Raw genomic sequence first — 24,203 nt, 5'->3', positions numbered from 1 at the left:
TTCCGCGATGTAGGCATTTATTTTATGACAGACTTGCGCTTCGAGAACAAAGTATATGAGGCTCTACGTGTGGCATCAGAGGATATGATCACATCCATATTTGTGAGTATGTATGATTGATGAGTGGAGCAACACAACACCATGCAATTATCATTTACACGACACGACCCAAACATCTAGACGCCAAGAAGATTGCGACCGAATCAAAGAGACCTCAAACTGTCAAGCAGTCTGACGTTTTGTTGGCAATTAATATAATGAACTTGGGTAATCAACTAACTACCATTCATACACCACCTACCACACACCATAATGATCAAACATGAAGATTCGACGGAATCACCATTTTCACAACTTTTTTTGGCGCGAAGACTATGTTAGCGAGACCTGGCACTCACTCATACACAAGTCCTTTATTTGGGAGGGGGAGATCATATTCTCTATTGCTAGCTAGCATCAACAGGATAGATACAAAGATATGTACAAATAAAACATACATTGCATATAATATATAATGTTGGGAGAAAAGCGAATACTAGAGAGAGAGGTGTTGACGACTATATCACCTTCACTGAATGGCAAGACGATGACTTCTACGAATGGTCCCGCATTCAATTTGGCAAGGACACATCCGATCTTCTGAGACAGCATGAAGTAAGCGCCAATGTGTTCTGTGACTACACAGAGGGCGAACTTAAACTACTTGGTATCAAGTCTGGATCAATAAAGAAGATCGGCAAGCTCATAACAACCATCAAGAATGCAATCGATGAACACACGGTGATGAGTGACCCCAGCATATACACTCCCATCAAACAGAATGAGAATATATATCGTTCATACAAACCAGGCAAAYCGACCTYCCAGAGCTCCCCACAACTGACCTCAAACTCAACCAATCAACATTGTCATCACACTCGGTTGAAATTGCTGAGTGTGTCAACATATTGAATAGAGTTATTGCCAGTGGATTGGAACTCACACCTGGTATTGATTGTGCGAATGAAGCGACGAGGAAGATACACATTGCCATCATACTATCCACATCGTGCGACCTTTTCAATAGACATCGTGACACGACTCMTCCCTTGGCGGCAATCAAATCAGAGTACTCAATGCTTGATCCATCAAACTCCGTCCTTGCYGGCGTGGCCGACTTCATGATCACAATCAAGGGAATCCCCCTCTGTGTTGTTGAGGTCAAGAACCATGACTTTAGCAAGGGTGGCAGGCAGATTGCCGGCACAGCACATCGCATATTCATGGATCAAGGCCGCAATATCCCAGCCGTCTATGGTATCCTTACAGATGGTCTGACATGGGTATTGGAGCGACGCACGCCGACAACTGTTTCATGGATGACCTTCGCCCATTCAGTTGAAGGACCATTCAAATGGTCCCAAGAAACTGTCACCAAGACCATAGGTTATGTTCATGCACTCCTGATCATGATGGCAGCCGACGAACCTACACCATCACCAACTCGAACTTGAGAAACCAGTGGGCTGTGGGAACAATCTGGGTTTAAAATGTTCGAGAACAAACGAAATACAATTAATTCTCACACACATTTAGTATTTCGTGTTGCAAGTTCATTCTTTCTTTATACATTATACATATATGTGACTCGGAAACATCTATCTAGTTATCTATGACTACTACAACCACCACCACTGCACCAATGACATCCGATTGGATGGATGTCCCTCCAACGTACTCCACTCAGGCCAGTGCTGAGAAGCAGCGCATGGACTTCATATATCACTCAGATAGCCTCGCTGGGCAAGATGGGTATAGGATGATCGCCCGCAAGCACAATGTGACCGACGGTTCTGTCAAGGTTGCTATCAAAAGGATGAAGAAGCTGGTCGCCCTCCACGGCCCACTATATTTGTTGTCGTAAACATTGGCCGCCAGCCACCGATCGCGATAGCTGATAGCTGTCGCATGTGTCCAAATCCTCATCATAAGCACGCCACAACACAGCCTGTGTGGTGGGTTGGTTGTGGCTGGCGCCAAATTTATAATTTTGTTTCACTGATCGTGACAGGGTTTTGTCACGGAAATGACAGGGAGCAGTGGCAGAGATGATGGACAAAGACAAGTCAGCAGAGGAGGAACCGATGGAGAGGATAGCTTTCACGAGGGTGACATCCCCCATACCGAAAGCGACGACCATTATCAATACAAGTTCGTTCTATACAAACGATCATCGAAGAAGCAACTCCACATCTCAATCCTCCACAGCTGTTCACCTCGGAGAGGACGATACAAGAACAACATATACCTGAAGAGCAATTCCAATTGCTCTCATGTCATCAGTGTGTGACACACCCTTCCTATTACAGCCCCAATCATCCTCTTCCAAGCTATATTCAACTGCTTCGCCATACACTTCTGTTCTAGACACTCAGCACTTCAACGAAGTCAATGCGCTCAGTCTTATCAATAGCATCCGATGTATCTACCACGATTTCCCGATCCAATTGCACACCGCTGATATCCTTGGCCTTCATTACGTATGTCCTTCCTTCAATGCCACAAGAAGTAATAGTAATACTTATCCGACTATATACTACATAACTTTATTATTATTATATCTTACAATGGTCCCATGTTCTACATAGCGCAAGTGCATTTCGTTTGACCCAGTAGACGCGGGAGATGCGACAGCCGCATACACATTCTTATCCGACTACTACATGTCGTGTATAGCAACAGTGGATTGCGGTCATACGATATCGGACATCTTGTTGATGGAGGCATTGCGTACGCAGCTATTCGAGATCGATACTCTCAGGCAGGTGATTCTCATGTTGATATATCAGATCACAGCGATGCAGGAGGTCTTGGACATTAGACACGATGATCTCCATATTCAAAACATCGCAGTCAACTTCAGTCGCCGAGCAACCAAGTTACTGTCTATATCATTCAACGGAATCAGCCACACGTTCCTACTCAAGAACGCGCCCTCGGTGACGATCATTGATTGGGGAATATACAGCCACACATACACATATGGCGTCAACTTGGCGGCCAGAGGGGATCAATCGTCAGCATTCAGCAATGGACCTCACAACCAGAGACTACTTTCGCGCTCATCACTCGATATTGGCTCCAATAGTGCCACGCTCTGTCGACCAATTGGCATACTGTGTCGTATGAAAGGAGATTACGATGGCCCAGTGCCTAAAACGTGTCTACTACAGAGGCTCATTGACCATGTCGGCCCCAAGAATAGCACATACGGACAACAGGTCTCATTTCTTAAAGAGATTTTGTTGATGCGCACACTCACCGCACAGGGCATCTTTTTCTCCAACAACAAAATATTCACTTCTTCATCATCCAACAACAACATCTATTACGCCAAATCAACACATTATAACCATCCACTCATACACAAGTTCAAGGCCGATCAGCCAACTGTCGCGAGATCCGACATCATATGCAGACTGCAACACGCATACAGCTACTACTATGCGTCATTCAACATGAACCAACTATCGCCTTTAAGAGAGACACCCGACATACACACAGACATCCCACTGCTGTCACCCATCCAGCCATATATTCACAGCATTGACGAAGGAGATGGTGGTGATGGTGAAGAGGACACACACACACACCACAATGGCGACAACAAGAAGTGGCCATCTTGGATCACTCGTGTCGACCAACAATGGATCTCCAATGCGAAGAAAACCACAAAAGACATAGCACTGAAGGACATTCTCACTGCATTGCAGAGCCACACAAATCGCGAGGCAGCATGTATTGAGATCGCAACCAAAGCGACACTGGACTCAGTGACGGTGCCAACCAAACTGCAGACGAAGTTTTCGGAGAAATGGAGCGCACACAATGTCTTATCATCTTTGTCTAATCCACATCGTTACCCAGACTCTCCGCCGACATCCTCGTATCCACACATGCCATCGCGAATCATAGACACTCCTACTCCTTCGTCCCCATCCCCGCTCACACCATTTCATTCCGAAAGTGCCCAAACACAACAGGTGACAGGGGATGGATGTGATCATTATGGCTATATCTATGACGACCTTGGATCACCAGGCCTATACGTAAACGTCTCCCAAGATGAACGTGTGACCCTTTTCTGCAAGGGTAATATTGGGCCAAATACGATCGTGACATCGTACTACACTCAGCTGGAGACAGAGTACCTCTCAGAGCACACCCACGTCCCTGCAATGGATATACTGGCGCACGTTTATGGCGATGTTGTGCGCCGTAAACATCTTAAGCCCCTCCCAGTTCCATATGTCGGCGTGGGTAACCAGGCCAACATCAGTTCTCATCACTTTAACTGCAAACTGCTTCCGAAGTCACTTCTTACACATAACATGTCCTCTTTAATAATGTCACACACGTCTTTAGGATACTTCAACAGTGTTTATGACAAGCAGACATTGTACCTTGTATCCACAGCATCTATCCCCGCCAATACCGAGATTGTCATTAAAGAGCGGTGACGCTGTGATGTTTTTATGTTGGTGGATATTATATTATTGACTTCTATTCCCTATTCTTATAGCCATATCCATCCCCTTCATTGGTGTTGGCAACCAAGCCAACATGAGCGAGCATAATTTGGAGAGCCCTCCATTCCTTTGCGTGGCCATTCTTGTGATCTCCTCGACTCCATCGTTCCACGTCACTCTGGCCACCCCAAACCATCTCCTGAAGATGTCCACTTGCTGCTGACTTGGATGGAGGGCAAGCCTTGAATGCATGATGTGGGCTGTGGGAACAATCTTGGTTTAAAATGTTCCCTCGTATAAATGTACGAGAACAAACTAAATCCAGTTTATTCCCTCGACATCATGGATGGGGGGGCACGATCTGGGTTTAAAATGTTCCCGCATAAAAAAGTGCGAGATTAAACTAAATACAATTTATTACCGCAGTATACTGTGGGCTGTGGGAACAATATGGGTTTAAAATGTTCCCGCATTTAAAGTGCGAGAACAAACCAAATACAATTAATTCTCACACCCATTTAGTATTTCGTGTTGCAAGTTCATTCTTACTTTATACAATACATATGTGACTCGGAAACATCTATCTAATTATTTATGACTACTACAACCACCACCACTGCACCAATGACATCCGATTGGATGGATGTCCCTCCAACGTACTCCACTCAGGCCAGTGCTGAGAAGCAGCGCATGGACTTCATATATCACTCAGATAGCCTCGCTGGGCAAGATGGGTATAGGATGATCGCCCGCAAGCACAATGTAACTGATGGCTCTGTCAAAGTTGCTATCAAAAGGATGAAGAAGCTGGTCGCCCTCCACGGCCCACTCAACATCTGCACAGTGGCTCATTGTGGAACGCTGACAAAGTGTTGGACCTACTGCAGCAAACATCTACGTGAGTGCTACTCACTCGAGGTGAAGACGAGCAACATCCTACACGCCGGCCTCGGTCTCTTTGCCATACATTATAACGAGACTCCTCGACCCGCAAATAACTACGTCGGTGGCCTCAACAAGAAGCCCAAAAAGAGTCCAGTGTTTGAGAAGGGAGCACACATAATCATGTACACTGGCCACAATCTGACACCCACTGAGCACAAAGTAATGAAGGACGAGTTGAAACAGGTTGGCAAGCAGCCTGAGTACACTTTGGAGATACCAAGTGCCAAAGACAGGCCCAGTGTGTACGTCGATGCAAGTGATATGTTGCTATCATCTGTGTCTAGGTTCATCAACTGCCCGACACCAGGCCCACGTGGGGGTGCAGGCCAACCAGCCGCCAACGTCCAATTCATGACAACAGGCATGGTCCGAGCAATTTGCAATATCCATGATGGTGATGAGCTCATTGTTAACTATGGCGAAAAGTATGTAGTGTCGCCATCAACATCAACACTACCATCACCGATACAATCCCCACGAGCGACCGAAGAATGTCTGGGTGTGCCTATGATAGGTAGTGTCGCTGATACTGTAGACATGGAGAAAGAGGAAATGTCAATGTACGAATCGTCAACATCGACCACGACCACATCGAGTGACAGCGACCAGAAGAGGTCTGAAGAAGAATCGAATTCCTTTATCTTTCGTCCAATATACCTCAACACCATCTGCCTCAGCGCCGATACAAGATCTAGCAGCGCAATCGTAAAGACAGATGAGGTTCCCGTGGACCTGGCATCCCTTAGGGGTGTCATTGGCACTGGTGGGGATTCTGGATATATTGGCACCACTGTTATGGCTCACTATATCCAAGCATTGATGTATCATTGTTACATACGGCCTGCTCAGATCACTATAGCAAACAAGCCTCAACTTCCCATCATCATCCACGACCCAACGACATGCGTACGTCTTTTGGATCCAACCATACATAGTGCCACAGTATCATACGGTGTGGAGTATGAAGTACACATCCTACCCATCAATCATTGCAATGAATTGAAGCATTGGTCAGTTCTTCTAGTCTTATCAAGGTTGAACAGACCGCAGTCATATCTTCACGTGGACACTTTGGCAACTGATATTCCTACATCATTATCCAAGTACATGCGCTTGGACGAACTTGATGTCCTGTGCTCCAATAAGTTGCATCATTGGCCAACCAAGAACAATGGATTGAACTGTGGCCCAGCAACTCTGTACACAATCGAGTTGCTCTCAATGCATTGAGAGTCACTTGCTCTTGTGTATCATCCAACAACATTGGTCCACATTCAACACGCACAATCAACCTATCCTACAAATCTTCCAACATTTGGACGACCATCCTGGATTCACACCTATTAGTGAGGACCCCACCGCCGCTGAAGGTGAATGTTCAATTAGTCTCGACTGTGCGAACAGGATGCGGGGGCTAGTGGATCTACTGCATACATACACAGCCATGAATGTGAGATTTATTGATCAACAGGTCTACAACTACAGCCATATTATATTCATTGAAGGAGCATACAGGAAGAGGATGCTAATGTTCATGCTCAACGCCATAGAGGAACTGCCGCCATTGTACCGACGCGCATCTAAGGGCTTGCGTCCAATCAACCCTTCGAATCCACCCTCTGATGTGATCCTGATCGATGACACCCACTTAGGTTCGCATATCTTCTTCTATAGTAATCAGCCTCCTCCACCATCCAGAGTACAAGGTTCGCTGTTAAAGAAGAGAATACGATCGCCACAACTAGTGGAGGAAAAAGAGGACACTGTCCATGTGGTGGATACAGATATGGATGGAAAGAAGAATGGCACAGCCCCGAGCACTAAGAATGCCGAGAGACAAGCGAAGGAATTCATCAAACATGCGAGGAAGAGTAAGAAGAAGGGTAGGAATAATGGGGCAATGAAAATGATAACTCGAAGCCAAGCCAGCAAGATGAACGATACAGAGTGATCATATCATGCACAGGAATATTGAACAGAAGAATAGACAGAACAGAACAATCAATCCCCAGCTTTTTTTGGATGCCGAGGACATTGACTTTGATGAATTGGAAGAAGAGTTGGTTCCACTACTGCCACCACAGTTACAAGAATTCACAATCAATATAAAGATCAACAAGGATTACAGAGGATTCTATCGTGCGTGAGGCGATGTATGTGTCTATCTGTGTGGACCTATAAACAAATAATGTTGTATTTTGTATTTGATTGACTGACAGATGCGTTGTCTTTGGCTTCCGATCGTCGATCGCTCGCTCCGCAATGCTCCGCTCCTCCTCCTCCTCCAGCCATCGACAACTAATAAAACATATTATAAGTTGATATATGACATACTGGCTGGTTGTGTTTCCAAGCTGGAGGCGTCGCCTTGGATGACGTTTGTGGCCACCAAGGACGACGGCGCCCGTACCAAGCCGACCGACATCTCAGAGTTGTGTCCTCCATCGTTTGTACATCACCATGTCGCAGACTCTCGTCACACGATCACGCATGTGCAAGCGCAGACCTTTCATGTAGTCCTCTGGCAGCAGCGCTGCGCCAGGGTAGAAGATTCGCACGTCGTATGATGACTGCGATGAGGGTGGCGCACGATCATTGATCGGGCCATACCTTGCGAAGAATGACTCCGCTCCCATTGTAATCTGTGACAGGGCACTCACCTGAGTACTGCTGTTGTTGATTGAGAGTTGATGTATTGACTTTGCTAGATTGAGTGATCGAGCAACAGATAGTAACTGTATCACTCGTTTCGGTTTTTTTGGAGGAGGAGCGGAGCATTGCGGAGCGAGCGATCGACGATCGGAAGCATGCAAACACAAACTGAACAGTAAACCCCCTATCGGCCCCTCAAGGGGCCTCATGTGTCCCCCCATTGATAGTTGTATAAAGTTATAAGTATACCCGCTTGATTTGAAATCAAAGCAATCGACATATATGTATAGCACTTTTGAATAGAATTGTTCATTTATGGGACAGACAAGGACAACATTATTGGAATCACCTCCTTTCCCTTCCATATGGGCTGTGTCTGTCCACTCTGTTCCCACCAACCATCTACTTGACTAGGTCACTCCGCTTGCATGGTGATATGGGGGATATATCTTTTTTGATGTCCTAAGGGTCCGTAAAAGTTCATCAAGCTTTGCGGTACTTGCCAATGCCGATCTTCGCAACAAACTCCATATCAACAGGCAAAGCCTTTACAACAAGAACAACCTGCCATATCATCAAGGGACAGAGGTTGGCAGGGAAACTCCACCCTCACCCCCTATTGATCCTATGGGGAGCACCACCACCCCAGAAAAGGACATTCTCATCCAAAGAATCCACATGATGCTCATGTTAAAGGACGACAACGCACTGAGAGTCTTTTCCTTACCAAGTTTCAACCACAGATTAGCCAATGAAGTTGGTACCCTCTGTCGCCTTGCTGTGTACTGTTTTCCCACAACAAGTGGCAACCAAAACCAAATTTGATGAACTACTGCCACGCCTTTTTTAGCGCGCCACTTTTCGAATGAATTTAAAGTGTCTTGGTGAGACCATCACCTTATTGTTGACATCACAGGACAGATACATAAAAAGATAATGTATATAATAATAACAACACATAATACATTACACATAATTCATAATGTCAGGAATAAACAAGCGAGCATTAGAGAGAGACTATAACTATAGCACCTTCTGTCAATGGACAGACGACGACTTCTACGAGTGGTCCATTAGTCTGTTTGGCGAACATACGGCCAAGGTGCTGAAGAAACAAGAGGTGAACGCAGAAGTGTTCTGTGACTACACGGAGGATGAACTCAAGGCACTTGGAATCTTGTCTGGGTCGATAAAGAAGATCATCAAGTTCATACCATCGATCAAGAAGGCGATGGAGGAACACATGGTGATGAGCGACCCACGATATACCACGCCTGTGAAGGAGAACCAACTTGTCTTACGAGCACTCGCAGCGAACACTGGCAGGTCAACGATACCATTTACAGCATCACCGATCTCTATCATCAGTGAACTTCAGCATGTCGGATTCCCTATCTTTTCGAGCGACTGTCATCTGTTCACTGGCATTGATTACGACGACCGAGAGGGTCAAGATTTGTTCAACAGGGGTGACAATATGCTCGATACGATCCAAGACTTGGATAATAATCTACCTTACCAGAGTGCCAATGGAAGGAACTATGCGTCCCATCGCCATTGTCTCCAAGAGATGTACTCTAACGATGTCACACTGTTTAACGATGGAAACATTATGAGACAGCAGAACCCCCTCATCTTCCAAACCCTCGATGATGTCACCGGCACCCCCTTTGTCTCCTTCTCGTCTGGGTTTAGACATGCTTTTAAGTACGCTGCGGGCATGAAGAACTATGGCGAGAAGTTGCCGCGCATCGGGGACTATAATGGACTGGTTCCTGTCGACGCAGTTCTTGGCAAGTTGTTGGTCGCCATGCTTGATGTAAATTATACAGAGTATAACACTCCATACAACGTTGTACAGGCTCATGCAGATCACCTGATCAATGTACACAACCATTTCATGAATAATATCGTCTCGGAAGACGAAGTGTCTTTGCCCGGCTACCTTCCTGGAGAGTGCATTATCATGGAGATGTTGGTCACATTGCCAGATCTCACAAATGAAGAGATGCCTGCAGTATATGCTCCTCGGTATGGACTGACCAACAGAACCTATACCAACTTCCGCAACAAGATGATCCTCCATGCCAACAACCCTGAGGAACGACGAAAGTCAGTCAGGTACTACCTCGATGGGATGTCTGTTCACTTGACCAACGTGTCATGTCACTTTGGAGGGCAACTCCAGGATATGGTGGCCCCCTACACTCTCTCCCACAGTTAATACCAACTATCAATTGGTGGAATTGTGAGTAGTAGCCCTCGAAGTGCAGGTGGTTCATTGGATTATCCATGCAATGGAGGATACTTTATCGAGGAGTTGTTCAGAGTCCGGATAATTAATTAATTAATAATAATATTATTATATATTATTTGTCCTTTTTTTGTTATTATTAACTTAATGAGTTGAGCCTCAGTGCATGATGGTCATTCTGTATCGTCTTACCAACACAAACCATCATTATAAACACAAGGAGCAACACAAACATCAATGTTATGAAATTCTGGAAAGTGATTGATTGAATGGATGGTCAGTCTTTGATTGATTGATTGATTGAATATTGAGTGAGCACAATACATACTTTACAAAGTAGATATATAGTTGAGTGAGTGTCCGGTTTGGAAACAGGTCCAAAGAGTGATTCCGTGGATGCTGAAAGTGATGGAATGGAATGTGATCTACTTAATGGATTGTTGCCACCAATGCCACTATTGCTACTACTGCTTGTTCCACTATCACTGCCACCAGCGCCAGACATTAGTTGATGGAATTGAACCTGTTGGTCGGCGTCCAATTCCTTGAGAAGCTTGCCAGTGAAGGTGGTCTGATCGAATGTTTGAATGAATGATTGAATACTGCTACTTTGCTCCTGTTGTTGCTCAGAGATCTTCTCAAAGATATCCTCCATGCGTCGCATTGTTTGAAGTAGCAGATGGTTCTGTGGTTCGTGTGATGGTGGTGGTAGTTGTTGCGCCTGCAGTGGCGGCGACGACGCCGACGACGACGAGGCAAACGACGTCGAGAGCGACTCCAGAGTACTGGTCTGGCTATTTACAATGTTGGTGATGGCGGGGAATTCAATCTCCATGCGCTGGCGCAGCTCGTCCATGTGCGACGACAGACTGCCCAGCATGTCGGTCTGGTGCTTGAGCTGATCGCGCAGCTTACACAGCTCGCTCTGCAGGTTGTTCTCGACCTCCTTGTAGTGCTGAAGCTTGAGCTCCAGAGTCTCGCATCGCTCGCGCCACTGCTCGGCCAACTCGCTCAGCGCCGAATCGTTGTGGGAGTTGTCCTTTAGTCGCGAAATCTGAGTCTGCAGGTCGTCGCACTTGTTCTTCCACTTGGACTTTTGGTTCTCCAACGTCTTGACGTACTGCTCGTTGTTGGTTAGCAGCTCCTGCACCGCGCTGTAGCGTATCTTCCATTCGTCCACGGCGTGCACTGCCTTTTCCAACTCGCTAATTCGATTGTTTCGCGTGGCCAACATGGCCATCGCTTCGCTGTGTTGCTGCTGCAGCCTGCCGCGCTCTGCCTCCAGGCGTGCCAGATCCCTCTCCTTGCTCTGGAACATTTCGCGCATTGACATGGCCGTCTTCTCGCGCTCGCGTGCCTCCTCTTCCAGCGCCGTGACCACCTCTTGCAGCTTGCCCTCGTTGCGTCGACACTCCTCAATCTGCATTTGTAAGCGGAGAATGTGCGATGAAATCTGGCTGGAGGTGAGCCCGCCGCCACCTGCCGTGTCGATCACCTGCTTGAGGCCAGAGATCTCGCTCTTGAGTGAGTGGATCACGATCTTCATGTGCTGCGAGGTCATCTCGCTGTTGATGAGCGGTTGGTTACGCACGGATTGAGTGCGCTCGCCAAAGTGAAGCGAGGCCACCGTGTCACGCACCACGCTCTCGTGGTTGGAGCTAGAGCAGTTGACAATGAGACAAGTCTTGGAGTTGCCGCCCAAACAGTTCTGTAGCAGCTGTGTGAGCTTACTGTCGCGATATCGCACATGTTTGGCGCGCTTGGAGATGTCCTCAATGACGCCGCCCAGCGCGTACAGTGATTGATTGATGGACTTGGCCTCGTCAGAGATGGACTTGGCCTCGCTGCCGCTCAGATCCACCATGTAGAACAATGACGTGGTGAGACTGCCCGTGTCGAGGTCCTCGCGTGTGATCGTCACGAGGAATAGAACGTGGCCCTTTGTGTCCAATGATCGCTCATTAGCCAGCTTGTGCAGCTCCAGTACCTGTTCCATGCGCGTCACATTCACCTGTATCGCGTCAGGCACTGTGAAGCCCTGGTCGACGAGGCGCAGGTCCAGGTCGGCCTTTCTCTCCTCAGAGAGCAGGTCGCGTACACGCTCCTGGCTCACCTCGACATAGGACACTCCAATGCGGTGCACGTGTCTATGGTCGTCTATGTCCACGCTGCGCGCGAGGAGTGCACGCATAACGCGTGGGATGAGGCCCCACAGGTCGTCGCGCTGAGCTTCCTCCGTCGTCATTTTCGAAGAACTTGGTCCCATTATGTCGTCTGCTGTGTATCCCTGCATAGTGTAGGTCTTGCCCGACCAATGTGGGCCATAGGCAATGATGGCCGCGTTGTAGCCATTGAGCACATCGTCGAGAAGTGGCGCGGCCACCAGCTGATAGACGTACTCTTGAGTGACGGTCGGTTGCAACACGTGACTAAACTTGAAGCCCTGGAACATGCCGCCATTATTAATGCACACTGTCTTGCCATCTTCGTTGATTGTGATCCTTCGCTCAGACATTGCCTCCAACTGCAACTCCTCTTCGCACAGAGGACGGAAGCGGCACACTACCTTGACAACCTCCTCGCGAAGTGATTGATTGCTATGATTATCCAGTATCAGTGGCGGCAGGTGAATGGAGTTGGCACCCACTCGAGGTGTGATCGATGGGGATGGTGAGCGCGACCTCATCGAGAAGCTGTTGCCGTTGATGTTGCTGTGGACATAGGCCACCTCATCGGGTGGGGGTGGTGATGGTGAAGGAGATGGTGTTGGATTGTTTGAGCCGCCAGACGTTGCCAGGTCGATCATACTATTGAACAATGAATGATGTGTTTGTGATTGATGGTAATGCTGATGTGTGCCTGGTACATGTTGCTGTTGTGTTCTATTCCCTGTTGTTGATGTTGAGGTGGTAGTGGTGGAATGTCGTCTCTTTTGTTGTAACAATGATGACTCTGTTGATGATGCTGTTGACGTTGATGTTGAAGTCTTGGGTTGAGTATGAGTTTGAGGTTGTATTGACTTTCTTGTGAGTGATGTTGTTGGTGTCGCGGTAGTAGTGGTAGTAGTGGACAACGCCGATGATGGTGTTGAAGATGATATTGATGGCCTCCGAGATGGAGGCAAAGGTAGTCGCGAAGGATGTTTCGTCTGTGAGGAATATAGTCCTTGTGTTGGAGGTGGTTCATTCATTCTTATATCGGTAATACTACTACTATTTATATAAATATATACATTTGTGATTGATTGTTTGATTGATTGAATGAACTCAATCACATGACCCATTTGGCCCATTTGATCAAACTTCTCGTCTTTTGATTTCCAAACTTCCAGTTTGGGCGCCAATCAAACAACCCCTCTCAACACACTTTGATTGGATTGATGGAATGATTGAGTTTATTGATGGACCGACCGAACGTTCGACGTTTAGAGTAGTCCACTCTCCATGTAGTCCTGCTTGAGTAGTTGCTTGGCAGACTTGATACGTTGTTTGAGGAGGTCTTGTTGTTCACGCTCCTTGTCTTTCTTTGGACTGGTGGACGGAAGCAATCCATGCATAAAGAATATGTTGATACCTTTGCGCAGATGACTGATGCTCTCAGAGTGACTGTCATCCTTATTCTTCATTCGCTTGGACTCTTGTTGGATCAATGCCAGTCGCTCAAAGATGGACATCACCTCCTGCTCGGCGGGCGTCGTCAGCAAGTATGTGAACATCACGCGGAAGAACACGATCGACACGGGGTCCAGACGCTCCAGGTCGACCACGCGTAGCACGCTCAACGTGAAGATATGGCACTCGATCAGACGTGCCAGCAGATGCGCCAGGACGACCACGGAAGACAGTGAGTTGGCCTGGTTCTTGAGCTCCTTCAGCCTGTCCCAGATGTCGTACTGCAGAGTGAACTTGTAGTTGTCATCGTGTGTCGTCAGTCGCTGTATCAGATGGAAGTAGTATGGGTTGAACTGCTTCTCCTTGACGCAGCAGTGTATGATCGTGTGTATCACCTCGCGGTCCTGCTTGTCCCTGAGGTGCAGCTCCAGGATCTTCTCGAATGCGTCCACAAAGTCGTCGGACGACATAACAATGCAGAACAGAGTCTTTTGCAATGGTGTCGTCATCCTGTTGGCGGCGGCCATCTGCAATAGCTCGCTGGTGAACGAGCCCTGCTTCTCCTCGAGCTGCTTGGCCTGGTTGACCTGCGCGCTCCTGACGTTGGGCACCGAGATCGAGCCGTCCTTGCCCACCTTGCCTGCCCACGACGAGCCGACCAGCCACCATCGTCCATGAGTGTCCACAGACTCCAAGTCCTTCAATCCAATGCGCATCGTGTTGGAATTGAGTGACGTGTCGGAGGCCTTGAGGAGGGAGCGCACAGCCTTCCTCAATGTAGCCAGTGTGTCCATCAACTTGGTATTCTTGATCTTGTTGTTCTTGAGATTGGTCATTGTCTCCATAAAGAAACTTAACTTTGTCACCTTATCGCCAGTCTCTGATCTGACCTCTGCCTGCTTCTTCTGCACCATCAAAATGATATCCTTCAAAGCAGTTGGGTCTTCTCCTCTAAGTTGATATCCAGCATCTGTTGAGCGAGAGTGAGCATGGGTATATAAATGTGATGGGGTGTGGAATGGTAGGGATGAGGCGCGCTGAGGCTGGGCCAGCTATATCAAAATACATACTCTGGATCAATAGAAGGAGTAGTTGCATGTCTAGTTCTGACGAGGATTCGAGATAGTGCTTGGCCAAGTCCACGATGATGACACTGCCAAGTACTTGGAAGTTGTAGAGATGTATGATTACAAGTAGTAGGTTGGAGATGGTGTGGACTGATCCATCAGGGTATGAGCTCTGATATCTCTTGAACAACTCCTCGATGAAGTATCCTCCAATGTCCGTACCAATGCCACCATGTATTGCGGCGATCAATGCCGTGCTTGCATGTATAATCGAGTGAACCACCTGTTCATTATCCGAACAATTCCGCAGTACTATATCCGACACTATATGTTTGACGACTATGTATGATTGAATGATTGATGGATTGTTAGGATTGGATGATTGATTGATTGATTGATTGATCAGGGACAAACATACTATTCCTTGGCTTATCATTGAAGAGCTCATTGATGTCAGAGTATATCACGTGAAAGTTGTTTGTTGCCAGCTTGTTGAGAAGACCATTGATCTTCTTCTTTAGTGCCAGGTCATCTGCACTCAATGTAATGGTCTCAGTGTTGGCAGTCGAGACTTTCTTAGATGAATTGATGGTCGAGGTTGGAGTGGTGTTTGTTGAGTTTGCGCTTGTTGTTGGGTTTGGGGTTGATGTTGAGTTTGCGGCAGTTCTGAGATGTGGAGGAACATATTTGCCAAGTCCTTCGGTTCCAACACCTTTGTTATCCTTTATAATCTCTCCAGTCTTCTCATTGATTATTCTTCCATATATATCCTCCTTTGTCTTGATTGGTTTGGTATTCCGCAGCAATGTTGGTTGTTCTTGTTCATCCTCATAGTCATCATCCTCTTCGTTATCCTCTTCCAACTCTTCCTCCTCCTCCAACTCTTCATCATCATCTTGGTCAACATTGTCGTCATTGTCGTCGTCGTCAACGACATCATCTTCATCATCCATCTCACCAGATTGGTAGTCCATATCCTCATCTCCGCTGTCACCAAGACCAAAGTTATCATCATCATCACTTTGTTCCATCTCATCATCTTCATCACCAGACTCCTCTTCCTCTTCCTCTTCCTCAGCCTGATGCTCAACCTTCTTCGTTGGTTTGAACAGCACTATAATTGATTGATTGATAGAGTGAGTGAATGGTACTTCTCGTGACATAACATTATACATACAGTCCAAACCATCCTCCTTGAACGCAGTGGATACATCAGCCTTCTTCTTGTTCACCTTGAGCTTTGACTCTAGATACTTGATCTCCTTGTCCTCAGCAGTGCCAAAACTATCCATATTCTGACCAATAGACTTGAGGAATATTCTCTTCTTCTCATCCTCCGTCATCATCTTTATATCATTCTGCTCTCCTCCACTATGTCTCTTTTGTCTCTCCTGTCTCTGTTGTTCCATCTTTAACCTCTGTTCTTGTTCCTTCAATCTTTGTTGTTGTAATTGTTCCTTCTTTACCTTCTTCTTTAACAACTCATTTTGTTTCTCTTCTTCCTTTCTCTTTAAAGTCTCTGGTTTCATATGACGTTCATTCTTTAAAGTGGTCATTCATTGTTAGTCAATGCATTGTTGAAGTTGTTGTTGATGATGTTGTATACACTATACTATACCCTTGCTTGAAAGTAATGCTCTCTTCTCTTCTTCTTGTTATCTCTCTCACGTTGTCTATCCTTCTTCCTATTCTTTCTCATTGCCAACGACTTGAATCTAACATCATTAGGTTCTTCACCTTGTTGTTGTTCAATCTCCTTTGTCAATGATCTTGGTAATTTGATACCATCATCTTTGTTTTTTAATCTTCTTCTATTCATTATATTATATATTATATGTTGTTGTTGTAATAGATGAGTGAGTGATTGATCATTCATTCGGTCATCTATCGATACAAGGTCATTGAATCACTCGTCTTTTTGAAGTGTGTTATGTAACGTTATCACACAGGAGACACTTTGCATCGTCACCCCCACACTCAACATCCTTCGCCTCGTCATCAAACTCAATAAGATCTGCAAGTCATTATTGTTTGTTCAATTATAACATTAATGTCACTTGTATAACAACACAACACAAACAAACAATCAACAATGATAAGACAATATCAATCACTACATATACTCTTATTATTATTGTTATTCATGTTCACAATTCAAGTACAATCAATATCAACAGGTACGTTAGAGATAAAGATAAGAGATAAAGATAAGATAAAGATAAAGATAAGATATACTGACTCACTTCAATCATAACAATAATAAAGATATTGAGGAATTGATAAAGGAAGGAGATAATTTCTTTAAACAGAGTAAATTCGATTCATCGTTGGAGAAATATACGTTGGCAATAGATAGGATTGGAGATGCTTCAGAGAGTGATGTATCTTCTTTGACCGGTTTGTTGTTTAAACGCGCCGGAATATATCAGGCGAAACATAGGTACACAATGGCCTTATCCGATGTAAACAGGGCATTGCAATACAATCCAGACAACATTCATGCCAAGAACAAGAAGGCCAAGATCCTGACGTCATTGGGTCGCTTCGAGCAGGCCAAGGAGGAGTATGGCATCATCCTCAAGGCAAAGCCAAACAATGCCGAGGCCATCAAACAGATGGACATTATCAGCAAGGTTTCACAGCGATTGACAACCGTGCGCAGTCTGATGGAGAAGCAACAGTATGCCGAAGCAATCCCTCATATCAATCAGGTCCTGGAGGCGGCCAGCGAGATCAAAGAGCTCAAGCTCATGCGCGCTGAGGCTTCATTCTTTACTGGCGACTATAGAAAGACTATCGAAGACACTTCCAGTGTATTGAAATCCGAAGGTTCCAACACTGAAGCACTCTACTGGCGTTCAAGAGCATTCTTCTCCATCGGTGAGAAGGAGGCCGCCATCAAATACCTAAAGGATGCACTCAACTTTGATCCAGACAATGAGAAGGCAAAGAATCAGTTAAAGGTAATCATTTGAATTGAACGATACATTGAGACGACAAGTACACTAACAAACTCCATTCATTACCATCAGAACATAAACAAGTTTGATCAATCAAGTACCAAAGCCAATGAGTATTTCAGTCAGAACAGGTTTGATGAATCACTGCGAGTAAGTAATCCATCCCTCTCTCCCCCATGCTCTCTCAATCTGACCAACGATCAATCAATCAACGAATGAATGATAATTAGGAAGCCGACACTGCCTTGGAAATAGAGTCCAACAATCCTTTATACACATCACCATTGTTATTACTAAAGTGTAAGGCTCTGTTGAAGTTGAGGAAGGCACAGGAATCGGTAAAGGCCTGTACAAAGTTGATAGAGATGGAGGAGAATGCCGATGCATTCTACAATAGAGGAGAGGCCTTTATGTACTTGGACGAGCACGACCGTGCGTTGGCCGACTTCCAAAAGGCAAACCAACTGCGACCAAACGACGGTGCGATCCACGATGGAATTCGTCGTGCACAGCAGAAGCAAAAGATGGCCTCGCGAAAGGACTACTACAAGATCATGGGCATTGACAAGTCGGCGTCGGCCGCAGACATCAAGAAGCACTACAAGAGCCTGGCCAGAAAGCACCATCCAGACAAGGCCGACAACCAATCAGAAGAGGCCAAGCAGAAGTTTGTGGACATTGTCGAGGCGTACAGTGTGCTGTCCGATCCAGAGAAGCGCGACAAGTACGATCGTGGCGAGGATGTCGACGGACAACAGCAACATCAGCAACAGCATGGCCAAGGCTTCCCATTCGGCTTTGGATTCCCTGGTGGACAGACCTTTAGCTTTAACTTTGGACATCAATAATAATATAATATAATATAACACCATCATATTTACAAGATAGAACAAAATGATTACCAAGCCCAACTAGTTAGTTGGGCAGGCCCTATTATATTATTAGATTGGATTATGGTACTTGTTGGTATGCCTGACCTCTGTACTCTGTTCCAGATACCTTGCCTCGGATGTAAAGAACACCATCCGATAACAATGAGCCAAAGTTCTTCCAGAAACCGACGTTCGGGAAAAGAGTCTCTTGTTTCCTGACCTTCCAATTGAACAACATTCCAAACATAATATAAGCAACTATACTTGAGAACAGACTATATTGATTTGATTGAATTGTATTAGTATGTTGATTGATGTCAACTGATTAGAGTGCGACATACATTATGATGAATATCCATCCACCTCCAATGCCTGAGCTGTGTGGATGCATGTGGCTACCACATGCTGCAGTCATTGTGAAGTTGAGAGTGCATCCTCCAACCTCATTAACACTGACCATCCTATCAACTCCAGTGCATTCAATGGCAACATAAGTCTGTCTAACAGAGTTAACATTGCACTGACTTTTTGAGTTGTAATAGACGATAGCTCCTTCCTTTCCATCACCTGATTGATTGATTGATTGATTGATTGGGTGTATGTGAGAAAGTGCGAGTGAGTTGGAGTGAGTTGGAGTGATTGAATGATTGAGTGATTTGGGTTTACCTCTTGGTTGAATGGCCATGAGATCAGAGCTTCCAAATGAGTACCATTGACCTTTGTTTCCACAAACAGATACTGGCTTGTTTACAATAGTTGTGTTGTCACAGTATAGACTTGGTCCACAAATGTTCACATGATAGGTTGTTTTAGAGGCTCCAGTGGCCGTCCAGTCAATGCTGTTGATTGATTGGATCGTCCGAGGTTAGTATTTGTTTATAGATCGATCAAATAATAGAATTATACATACTTTGTTWAGTTTTGTAAAGTCGTATGTTTGACCTTGAGCTGCTGATGTATAGGAACATGTTGGTGGTGGTATTGGGCTTTGTGTTGCCGACTCCACTCTCAGAATCATAAACAATGAATAGAGAATAACAATCAAATATTTCATCAACATCATTATCTTTTTCTTTATCTGTATGTATCTATGTATCTAATGTATGAATGAATTGTTGAATGAAAGGTTGGTGACCAACCATTCCCCAAACTTACTAATCTAATCTCTCCAAAGGTGATGATGAAGACCCATCACACACTGGCTGGCTCAGTCCCATGGGTCTAAGACCAAAAAAGACGATTAATCTTCTTTCGAAAATATCTAAGTGTGTTCGTTGCGAACTTAACTGTTTTGTGGGCTATCACTGAAGTGAATGATCATGATCGTTTGCTTGTTACATCCGACAGTTCGTTGGAACGTTCCAGCCAAGTGGTCATCAATACACACATCCTATTTATTTATTCCATGTCACTTTGCTCTTTGCAAGGTCCCGTTGCACCTTGGCGAAGCTCTGCTCGGCCCTGTTTATCATGTCCTTATACTTGTCTTGGGCAGAGGACACTGGTGCGATCTTCTCATAACCATCCTCCCCATCCATCAATGATTGGTAATCTTCACCATCATCGTAATTGTCTTCGCCATTATTGTTGTTGTTGATCTTTGTTGATAATTGTTGTTGTTGTTGTTGTTGCTTATACTTCTTACTAATTGCATCGCGGATATATCTGTCTGACCTGGTCCTATAGTCTTTGGTTTGGCTGTCTGACATGGACCACAGCCTGGTCACCCCCTGGGTGCTGTTGCTGCTGCCGCTTCCTCCTCCTCTTCCTTTGCCATAGCTGATACGTGATCCATTCATCTCCAGCAAGGTCGCACCCTCCACCTGCTTGATATTCATCAGTAGATCATATGTGCTGGGCTCCAAGGCATTATATCCATCGGCCAAAGATCCACCATCATTCTTTGCAAAGGACTTCATGGCATTGATCTCTCCATATACGCCGCCGACGCCTGTGTTTGACTCGGTGGTGGCATTGGTATTGGTATTGGAAGTGGCTTGCTCAAGCTCGGTCGCCTTGATATCATCCACCAGATTCTTTTTGGACTTCATCTCGCTCTTGATTGACCTGTTCTTCATTGTGCTCTGAAGGGTACTGACCAGGCGTAGCTTGACCGGTGGCAATCGATACTCATTGTCCTCAGTGAGTATGTCCACGAGTACATGGTCAAATACCAACAGTTGATGATGTGTACCATTGTTGAATGTGTAGTCGACGTTGGTCTCGTTGAACTTGACGTCAGTGATCGATTGTGACGATCCAAACAATGGATCATTGCTAGGTGGTATCGCCTTGCGCTCCTTGTCCAACAAATAGATCCTCTCGCGCAGTCCATACTCTGGCACATAGACAATGACTGCATTCGATCGTACGTCTGTTACGATGGCCTCAACTGATTGCTTTGGCCTGATGCGGAAGTAGAGACTCTGGAACATCTGTGTAGCCTCACGTTGCAGTGTCTTTGATGCTCGATGACGAAGATTGAGATGGTCGGCCAGCTTTGACATTGAGTGATCAGTGTAGACATCGTTCCTACGACTGTTTATCGCGTCCCACAACTGTCTGTGTACAATAATATCAGCATATCTTCTGATTGGTGATGTAAAGTGTGTATATTTATCCAAGGCCAGACCATAATGGTAGTACTCTGCAACATTGAGTGATCCAGTTGAGAAGTATCTGTGAATGAATGTGCGTGAGTGAGTGGAGTCATTCCATTAAGTGATTGATTGATCGATCAAACATACATGGCCTCTGATAGGATGTTGACTGTCTTTAGCTTTAGGATAGTATTGATAAATGGGTCTTCCTTCTTGACCGCATTCTGAAGTGATGTTGCCAGGTCCTTGTTAGTCTTTGTGTTTAGATCGAAGCCCTGCGTGGTTGGATGCATGTAAGTATGTTGATTGATTGAATGATCTAGTGATTGAGTGAGTGGACATGACATACACATAAGTCAAACAAAGGTCTAATCGCTTCGAATCCTAGATTGTTGGGCATTGGATGACGACGTAGAAGTGCTGAGCCAGAATAGAAGGCGTGTATCCTGGTGCCAACTGATGCATTGGCAAGAATCATGAACTCTGCGACCAATGAGTGAACTTCTAGATCGGACTTGAGCACGATCTTGTCCGGCTTGCTAGTGTCATCCGAGTTGAATTGGAAGCGCACCTCAATGCTCTCGAGATCCAATGCACCAATCTTGGCACGCTGTGCACTCAGATGTCGGAACACTTGGCGCAGCGTCAGCAGGTCCTTCTTGAGCTCGGCGATCTTGACATTGTTATACAATCTGTGGCGGTAGCCTGCGTTCTTGCCACCATTGGTGACGTCCTCGTCGCGATCCTTGCCCTCGACCACCTTTCCATCGATGATGTCCTGTGCAAGTTGATAGTGCATCTCTGCACACGAGTGAATGATTGTGCGGCCAAACCATGTGTCGGTGATGGTCATCGTGGACAGGTCGAACGTCCAAATGACAGACATGGCGCATCTTGGGAAGCCACCTCGAAGCGAACATACATCCTCACTGAGCACGGCGGGCAACATGTCGAAGCGGCGATCGGGCAGATATATCGTGGTGCCACGTCGTCTCGCTTCCTGGTCCAAGGGTGAGCCCTCTCGCACAAAGTGGCTGACATCGGCAATGTGCACTCCAATCTCCACCATGTTGCCTGAACGACCTGTCAAGTATCCCACGGATATGGCATCATCAATGTCTTTGCTGCCCAACGGGTCGATACTCATTGTTCGATGGTGGGCGATCGTCCTTCGATATGCTGTCTCCTCGGCGGGGATCTGCCAGGGCGCGTCCTTGCTCGAAACTGGCAACGAGTCGGCGATCTGTTTGGACCACGTCTTGATCGACACGTCGTGCTCCAACATCAATGACTTGAGCTCAGTCTCGAGGTTGTTAGACTCGCCCAGTACCTGAACAAAGTGGCCAGTTGGATTGTTTGAGTTGATGTCCCAGTTGTCGATCCTCACCACAATACGTCGTCCAACAAAGTTTGCGCTGTTCTTTGTCGGCACTCTGATCAGTGGCAGACGCGAGTCGAGCGGCACCACAAACACATAGTTTGATTGAAGTGATGCCCTGGCCTCGATCGTTGCCACATAGTCACGCCAGTTCCTCTGAATGATGCCAACTACCTTGCCCGTCATTGTGTACTTGGTTGACGTTGCCTTCCGTGATGATAGTGATAGCGACGATGTGTTTGAAACGGCACCCTCATCCTGCACCTGCACCTCCTCTCTGAGCTCATCATCCATGTCATTCTGATCGAGTGCCAGTCCAGTGTTGTCATCTGATGCTATCCATTGAGACTCGGGCAGCAAGACAACGCCAACCTTATCGCCATGTATCGCTCTGTTGATATTGGCTCGGCCAACAATGAGCACCTTGTCATTGGCCGACGTAGCCTTTGTGCTGGCCACACTGTTCTGTGGCAACTTCACAAAGGCCTCATCACGATTGAATTGATTGATGTGGATCTTGCCAGAAATGATGTTGCCAGACTTGATCTCGGCTTGAAGTGTGTCGTCGTTCCAGTATCGATCATACAATGAACCCTTGCCCTCCCCTCCCTCCAACGACGATGCAGCGGCCTCGCTCGCCTGCTGATCAGCCTTCTCCTTCACCGCGATGGCCAACGATTCATACAACTCCCAAGCGAATGATGATCTAGTCTTGATGAATCTCTCAGAGTATTGACCAACGCTCATAGTCTCCAGTGGTCCTTTGATTGTGTCGACGTTGCCATTGTTTGAGAGGAAGATGATGTGACTTGGGGGCAAGGCCAGTGAGTGCAAGTGTGATGCGTACCAATGAGCCGAGTGCAGTAGACGTCTCTCGACAAAGTCTGTCAGTGACTCGTTTGTAGTATGATCGCGCTCGATTGATGTCTGTTGAGCCATCTCGTTGGAGAAGTATAATACATGTCCATGACCGTGTTGTCTTTGAGTGTTGATCATTGACTTTAGTCGCTCAAAGAACTTTGGACCACAATGATATTGTACATGTCTATAAACAGTCTCAAATATAACCAACACATGATACTCCATTACTTCTTGTAACTCAAACAACTCCATATAATCTCTAACTGTATCAATATCTGGTATTATTACAACATTCGATGATGTTGTCGATGATGATTTAGATGATTTTGATGATGTTGATGATGTTGAGATTGATAATGAGTTGAATTGACATAATGTACATTGAGGATATTGACATGTTATATCATTCCTAACATATTGTTCCTTTGATATCCAACGTATAGTATTACTATCTTGTTTCTTTGGTGATATCAATGAGTAACATTGATCAATCTC

The 24,203-nt window shown here is 45.9% G+C and overlaps 8 protein-coding genes across 8 annotated transcripts; 5 read left to right on the top strand and 3 right to left on the bottom strand.

The window, feature by feature from the left end:
- Positions 1-1,160: 1,160 nt before the first annotated feature.
- On the top strand, positions 1,161-1,493 carry SAMD00019534_125130 (hypothetical protein; the record flags this gene model as incomplete). The annotated part of the gene is made up of 1 exon (XM_012892263.1): positions 1,161-1,493. The coding sequence occupies one exon, from the start codon at positions 1,161-1,163 to the stop codon at positions 1,491-1,493; it is 333 nt and encodes a 110-aa protein (XP_012747717.1).
- Positions 1,494-2,312: 819 nt separating this feature from the next.
- Positions 2,313-4,499, top strand: SAMD00019534_125120 (hypothetical protein; the record flags this gene model as incomplete). The annotated part of the gene is made up of 2 exons (XM_012892262.1): positions 2,313-2,519; positions 2,628-4,499. The coding sequence occupies 2 exons, from the start codon at positions 2,313-2,315 to the stop codon at positions 4,497-4,499; spliced, it is 2,079 nt and encodes a 692-aa protein (XP_012747716.1).
- Positions 4,500-5,102: 603 nt separating this feature from the next.
- On the top strand, positions 5,103-6,683 carry SAMD00019534_125110 (hypothetical protein; the record flags this gene model as incomplete). The annotated part of the gene is made up of 2 exons (XM_012892261.1): positions 5,103-6,412; positions 6,497-6,683. 2 exons carry the CDS (start codon positions 5,103-5,105, stop codon positions 6,681-6,683), a joined length of 1,497 nt encoding a protein of 498 aa, XP_012747715.1.
- A 2,404-nt stretch (positions 6,684-9,087) lies between these two features.
- Positions 9,088-10,329, top strand: SAMD00019534_125100 (hypothetical protein; the record flags this gene model as incomplete). Its single annotated transcript, XM_012892260.1, has 1 exon — positions 9,088-10,329. One exon carries the CDS (start codon positions 9,088-9,090, stop codon positions 10,327-10,329), a length of 1,242 nt encoding a protein of 413 aa, XP_012747714.1.
- Positions 10,330-10,498: 169 nt separating this feature from the next.
- On the bottom strand, positions 10,499-13,165 carry SAMD00019534_125090 (hypothetical protein; the record flags this gene model as incomplete). The annotated part of the gene is made up of 2 exons (XM_012892259.1): positions 10,499-10,609; positions 10,688-13,165. 2 exons carry the CDS (start codon positions 13,163-13,165, stop codon positions 10,499-10,501), a joined length of 2,589 nt encoding a protein of 862 aa, XP_012747713.1.
- Positions 13,166-17,129: 3,964 nt separating this feature from the next.
- SAMD00019534_125080 (hypothetical protein) lies at positions 17,130-18,842 on the top strand (the record flags this gene model as incomplete). Its single annotated transcript, XM_012892258.1, has 4 exons — positions 17,130-17,214; positions 17,303-18,000; positions 18,070-18,147; positions 18,228-18,842. Coding segments are annotated over 4 exons (1,476 nt in total), but the record flags the coding sequence as incomplete, so codon positions are not given.
- Positions 18,843-18,954: 112 nt separating this feature from the next.
- Positions 18,955-19,422, bottom strand: SAMD00019534_125070 (hypothetical protein; the record flags this gene model as incomplete). Its single annotated transcript, XM_012892257.1, has 2 exons — positions 18,955-19,144; positions 19,211-19,422. Coding segments are annotated over 2 exons (402 nt in total), but the record flags the coding sequence as incomplete, so codon positions are not given.
- An 841-nt stretch (positions 19,423-20,263) lies between these two features.
- On the bottom strand, positions 20,264-23,786 carry SAMD00019534_125060 (hypothetical protein; the record flags this gene model as incomplete). Its single annotated transcript, XM_012892256.1, has 3 exons — positions 20,264-21,548; positions 21,617-21,744; positions 21,819-23,786. The coding sequence occupies 3 exons, from the start codon at positions 23,784-23,786 to the stop codon at positions 20,264-20,266; spliced, it is 3,381 nt and encodes a 1,126-aa protein (XP_012747710.1).
- Between the last annotated feature and the right edge of the window lie 417 nt (positions 23,787-24,203).

The sequence above is a fragment of the Acytostelium subglobosum genome (assembly GCF_000787575.1).
Source record: "Acytostelium subglobosum LB1 DNA, scaffold: scaffold45, whole genome shotgun sequence".
Taxonomy (NCBI): Eukaryota; Evosea; class Eumycetozoa; order Acytosteliales; family Acytosteliaceae; genus Acytostelium; species Acytostelium subglobosum.
This window is presented reverse-complemented; position numbering and strand designations above follow the sequence as displayed.